Below are 6,690 nucleotides of genomic sequence, written 5' to 3'. Positions count from 1 at the left end.
TTTTTTTTTCCTTTCACTAAATGTGTACTATGATGAAACAGTCATATTGACTTGCACTTGATCTCAAAATTCCTGTTTGTGATTTTGCCAGTTAAATTTCATTTCTTAGATTATGTTATTGCTCAAGTCGACAAGTCTTCCTAATGCATGCATTCTTGATTACTAAATGGTTGTAGAAGGCTAATATGCCATCAATTTTTCAAAAATACAATTTTAACTTTTCAGAAGCATGTTGGCTTTATTTTGATTGTTCATACTCTCTCTTATTATCCTAGCTGTGAGCTTTTGAGCCTAAACACTTAAATTCTTTGTTGTGTGATTATCCAGACATGTGTTATCCCTCTAGAACTTGCACTAATTATGACTTGCATCACATGTAATTTATGCATACATTGAGGCAATTTTATTGGTCGTTTGAGCCTTTCTAACTACCCTATGAAAATTTTAACATTTGCTAGCCCCTTTGAGCCTTGCCCTTTTATTTCGATTACTAGCCACATTACAAGAAAAACACCTGACTTTAATTAAATCACCTTACTTGGAGTTAGGTAGAAAAAAAAAATTTGGTCTTGATAAAATTCTAAGTTTGGGGTTGCTCATGGGATAGCAACTTTTTAAGTTTGGGGTGGTGATTCTCATAAAAAGAAAATAAAAAGAAAAAAAAATTCAATTTGGGTACTTTGGTAAAATATATATATATATATCTTCTTGGTTCCTTTGTCAATGTCTGAGAATCTCCATAATGAAAAGATGAAGAAAAAAAATGGTAGAATAAGGTGGAAATGTATGCCTAACTCCAAGTGGTAAAGCCTACTATCCCAAAATGTCCTACCCTTACCTAAGCCTCATTACAACCCGAAAGTCCTCCAAAAATGTATGTGTTTGCTGCATTGTGATTGCTAACTAGAATTTTTTCAAGCCTATGGTAGCGTGATGCATGTTCTAGGATTTGAGTGATAAATTCATAAACCCTTCTAAACACTTGAGAGAAATTTTGGTGAGATTTTGTGAAGAGAGAGTTGAATTTGATAAATGAATGCCAATGATACAAATCTTGTTGTCTGTATTTTTGAAAACAACCATAGAGCATGATGAATGTTTTGCAGTAGCAAGAACTTTGAAATTTGAATTTGATGTAATTTGAGAAATTGAATTTAAGTGTGCATTTAACAGGACCAAATATGAAATTAATTGTTGCTTGGGGACAAGCAATAGATTAAGTTTGGGGTTGTGATGACTCTTCATCATATGCATATTTTCCCACTGTTTTAGTCTTATTTAGCCTCAATCATCAGTTAAATTAAGGGTTTATTTAATACAATTTGTTGATTTTTGTTCTTTGAGTTAATAAAATATTTTTTGTTTTTATTTGTCGTAATTTTACATTGCGTTTTGTTTTAGTGCAGTGCTGAATTTTGGTGAAAAATCAACATGACATATGTGGAGTATTTCTGCCATATCTGGAGTTCTAGATGTCCTATTAGTGTCATTCCAAGTGATACTGAAAGCTAAGATCCATATCTACAACCTTCATGAAGACAACGGGACCAAATTCAGACGTAAAAGATGAGAAAAATGCAAAATACATCAGACAACAGATGAAATGCGCCTGGAGCGCGTCCTGGAGCGCTTGGAGCGCATTTCTCAGGATTTGATTCTGCCAACGCGCGCCTAGAGCGCGTTTTTCCGCGCCTGGGGCGCGCGACGCGCACCAGCAACCATAAAAACGCAGATTTTTACTGTTTTAGGGATCTTTTTAACTCTTGGGAACTTGGGAGACTTGTGCCCTAGCATAGAAACTCAAAGACGGCCGTTTCTAACGCCATTGAAGCAGTTTTATCAAGAATCATCCATGAATCATTCTTGTAATTCTTCTTTAATCCTTATCTTTTGTATCTCTGTCATGAGTAACTAAACCCTATTTGTTAGGGATGAGTGTAACCAGATGAAACCCTTATTTTTCTGATTTGATTTCTAGTTATATGAATGAGTTTATTGAATTGTTTTTCTCATCTCTGTGCTTAATGCTTTTTATTGCTTGATCAACATTAAAATGTTCTACGATTTGTATTTTGAAACGGAAGTGGACTTTACAAATGCTTGAGATGAGAAATTCATGAATTTGTAGTCTAGACATAGGTGCAGGTCATGAAACCAATTAAATTAGTTGCAAAGCAATAATTTACAAGAGAATTTCTATACGGTAATGCTTAATTCTAATCTTAAATCCACTAAGGAATTAGGGGTTACTTTGGAATTAAAGGTTCTGTCACTAAGACATTAGGGCAAGAATAATAAAGAGAATTCGGTAATAATTCAATAAAGGAATTCAGTAACTAGGATCAAATTAGACACCAAGGTTGGATTCGAAGTGAAACTCATCCCTGACATTTTTCTCATTATAAAAGATCAATTTTACTACTGCTGTCAATTTTAATTATTATTTCAATCAACTTCGGAACTTTTTGTTCAACTTTAGTAACTAAATATAATTCAATAGTAAAACACAATCCTTGAGTTCGACACTCGGTACTACCGTTTTATTATTACTTGCAACGATTCAGTACACTTGCTGAAACGCTATCAACGTACAACCCTGGTTGGAGAAATCATCCAAATTTTCCTTGGAAAGATCAACAGGGTGGATCTCAGGGTCAACAATGAGCTCAAGCAAATCAAGTTCCACCTCGAAAAGCTGCTTGGGAGAGTGCTATGGAGAAATTAGTAACAAGCACAAGTTCTTTCATTGAAGAGTCAAGAGCCACCCAGAACACCTGGAAATTTGCCTAGTGACATAGTTCTGAATCCACGAAATAATTTTAATGCAGTGACAATAAGAAGTGGCAAGGTAAGTGAACAAATACCACCTAAAGCCAAACAGAGTGGAAGTACTCCAACTTCAACCTACTCGGAGGAAATGGTCACACCGACATCAGTTGAAGAGCATATCGCTCTTGAAAAGGAGGAAGAACCCATGGTATAGAAAAAGGAAACCCTGCCAAAACCAGAAACTCGACCTCCATTCCCTCAAAGATTAAGAAAGGAAGAAACTCGACTTCCATTCCCTCAGTTGAGGATCCTAGAAGCTTCTTTATCCCTAGTGTAAGTCTTATGCCTCTCTCCATATTCAAAAAGCTATGCATTGGAAGAGTCAAAGACACACAACTAATGTTATAGTTTGCGGAATGAAACACCCATATGGAGTGGTAGAAGATGTGTTAGTCAAGGTGGATAAGTTCATTTTCCCGGTGGATTTCGTGGTACTAGATATGGAGGAGGACAATGACATTCCTTTGATTTTTGGGAGACCGTTCTTACCAACAAGGCGAACTATGATTGATGTAGCGAATGACACCTTAACTTTAAAGGTAAATGAAGAAACCGTCACTTTCAATATTCTAAAAGCCATGGAACATTCAAAAGAAAGAGAAGGGTGCAATCGAATCGAGATCTTAGATGTGATAGTCGACGTAGAAATTGAGCATCAAGCACCCATTTTTCCACTTAGCAACAAGGCGAGCTATGATTGATGTAGCGGATGACACCTTAATCTTAAAGGTAAATGAAGAAACTGTCACTTTCAATATTCTAAAAGCCATGGAACATTTAAAAGAAAGAGAAAGGTTCAATCGAATCGAGATCTTAGATGCGATAGTCGACGAAGAAATTGAGCATCAAACGCCCATTCTACCATTAGAAAGAGTGCTATGCCTACCCCAAGATGTTGTTAAAGAAAGTGAAGATCCAAAGGTGAAAGAGGTTTTAGTCATGTTAGAAGCATCACCATCTTACTCCCCCCATTTCCCTACTAGATGGGAGGAGTTGAAAGAGGATGAAGACGAGCCCTTAGAGAAAAAGAAAGAGACATCACAGATTGAACTCAAGCAGTTGCCTCCTCATTTAAAATAGTATTCCTGGGTGAAAAACATAAGAATCCAACTATCATTAGAGCAAGCTTGAGTGATTTACAAGAAGAGAAGAAGCATAAGGGTGCCATCGGTTGGTCCATTGAGGACTTGAAGGGAATAAGTCTGACTTTTTGCATGCACAAAATCTTAATGGAGGACAATCACAAACCTGTTGTACAACCCCAAAGAAGATTGAATCCGACAATGAAAGAAGTGATTAGGAAAGAAGTGGTAAAGCTCCTAGAAGCCGATCTCATTTACCCCATCTCAGATAGCTCTTGGGTGAGTCCCATCCAAGTGGTACCAAAAAAGGGGGAAACAACCGTCATCACAAATGAAAAGAACAAGCTAGTTGCTACACGAACGGTTACATCGTGGAGAGTTTGTATTGATTATAGAAGATTGAACAGTGCTACACGGAAGGATCATTTCTCGCTCCCTTTCATTGACCATATGCTTGAGAGACTAGCTGAACATGAATACTACTGCTTTCTAGATGGCTACTCGGGTTACAATCAGATAGTTGTAGCACCTGAGGATCAAGACAAAACTGCACTTACATGTCCGTATAGGGTGTTTGCTTATCGACGGATGTCGTTTGGGTTGTGTAATACTCCTGCCACTTTTCAAAGGTGCATGATGTCCATATTCTCTGATATGATTGAGAAACATATCAAAGCATTTATGAACGAATTTTCTGTCTTTGGTTCATCTTTTGATAATTGTTTGATTAATCTATCTTTTGTATTAGAAAGGTGTGAAAAATCAAACTTGGTCTTAAATTGGGGAAAATGTCATTTTATGGTAAGAGAGGGAATTGTGTTAGGCCACTGAATCTCCCACAAGGGGATCGAGGTTGACAAGGCCAAAGTTAAAGTTATTGAAAAACTTCTCCCTCTTTCCAATGAAAAAGGCATTAGAAGCTTTTTAGGCCATGCTGGATTTTATATGAGATTTATAAAAGACTTTTCAAAAATTGCAAAACCGTTTACAAACCTACTTGTGAAAGACACACCTTTTGAAAAATAAGTTGATAACTGCCCTCATTATCACTGCACCTGTCTGGTCACTACCTTTTGAAATCATGTGCGATGCTAGTGATAATGCTATCGGGGAAGTCCTGGGAAAAAGAAAGGATAAGTTGTTGCATGTACTCTACTACGCTAGTCATGTTTTGAATCAAACACAACACAATTATGCCACAATTGAAAAAGAATTATTAGTTATAGTTTACGCTTTTGATAAATTTCGATCTTATTTATTAGGATCGAAAGTTATTGTTTACACTAAACATGTTGTCTTGAGGTATTTGTTTCCTAAGCAGGAATTGAAGCCAAGGCTACTCAGGTGGATTCTATTACTACCAGAGTTCGACATTGAGATCCGAGATAAGAAGGGATCAAAGAACACTGTAGTCGACCACCTATCTCGATTGGAGAAAGTGGAGGAGGATGATAACACTAGACCAATATGAGACCAGTTCACTGATGAGCACATCTTTGCAATTACCTAGGAACCTTGGTTCGCTGGCTTTGCTAATTTCAAAGTAGGTGAGGCAATTCCATCTGATTTCACTTAGCAACAACGAAAGAAGTTTATCCATGATGCCAAATTCTATGTATGGGATGAACTGGATGGGTTGTTGTGAAGGTGTGTGCCTGAGGAGGAGAAAGAAAAAGTCTTGTGGCACTGCCACGACTCTGATTATGGGGGTCATTTCAGTTGGGATCGAACTGCAGCAAAAGTTCTCCAATCGGAACTATTCTGGCCTTCATTGTTTAAAGATGCATTCAACTATGTGGAGAAGTGAAATCGATGCTAGCGCACCAGTAACATTTCAAAACGGGATGAAATGCCTCAAAATCTTGTACTAGAAGTAGAAGTGTTTGATGTGTGGGGTATTGACTTCATGGGTCCATTCCCATCCTCATATGCAAAAGTTTATATTTTTGTGGCGGTGGATTATGTCTCAAAGTGGGTTGAAACAGTTGCTACACCAACCAATGATTCGTAAAAGGTCATCACATTTCTCAAGAAGAACATATTCGCGGTTTTGGTGTGCCTCAAGCTTTGATTAGTGACGAGGGCACTCACTTTCTAAACTTGGAAAATGGAATACCTTCTAAGAAAATATAATGTGTGTCATAGGGTGGTAACCCCATATCACCAACAAACTAGTAGGCAAGTTGAAGTATCCAACAGGCAGCTCAAGCCAATCCTTGAAAAGATAGTGAATGCTTCAAGAAAAGATTGGTCAACGAAACTTGATGATGCACTTTGGGCCTACTGAACAGCTTTCAAGACCCCTCTGGATATGTCGTCGTATCAAATAGTGTATGGTAAAACTTGTCATTTGCCTCTTGAACTGGAGCATCGAGCATTTTGGGCCACAAAGTACTTGAATTTTTACATGGTCAAGGCAGGCGAATTGATAATTCTTCAGCTTCACGAGTTAGAGGAGTTCCAGAATTCTGCATATGAAAACATCAAGATATATAAAGAAAAAACCAAGAAGTGGCATGTCAGAAAAATTAAATTCAAGGAGTTCCAAGAAGGAGAGCTAGTTCTTCTCTTCACCTCAAGATTGAAGTTGTGTTCAGGAAAACTAAAGTCAAGATGGTTGGGCCCTTTCAAAATCACCAAGGTATTTCCATATGGTGTTGTGGAGTTGAAAGACACACACTCAAACCGGAACTTCAAAGTGAATGGACAAAGACTCAAACCCTACTTAGGGGGAGAGTCAAAACTTTCGATGGAGTCCATCAACCTGATCACCACTTGA

General features: G+C 37.5%; 1 protein-coding gene across 1 annotated transcript; it reads left to right on the top strand.

Annotated features, from left to right (window-relative positions):
* The first annotated feature begins 6,222 nt into the window (after positions 1-6,222).
* On the top strand, positions 6,223-6,690 carry LOC105851071 (uncharacterized). The gene has a single exon (XM_012718844.1). It carries the CDS (start codon positions 6,223-6,225, stop codon positions 6,688-6,690), a length of 468 nt encoding a protein of 155 aa, XP_012574298.1.

This window comes from Cicer arietinum, chromosome 7 (assembly GCF_000331145.2).
Source record: "Cicer arietinum cultivar CDC Frontier isolate Library 1 chromosome 7, Cicar.CDCFrontier_v2.0, whole genome shotgun sequence".
Taxonomy (NCBI): Eukaryota; Viridiplantae; Streptophyta; class Magnoliopsida; order Fabales; family Fabaceae; genus Cicer; species Cicer arietinum.
Note: the sequence above shows the minus strand (reverse complement) of the source record. Positions and strands in the feature narration are given on the sequence as shown.

Bases quoted from the DNA above. Each gene is read 5' to 3' on its own strand.
- LOC105851071 (XM_012718844.1), top strand. From the start codon at position 6,223: ATGTCGTCGTATCAAATAGTGTATGGTAAAACTTGTCATTTGCCTCTT.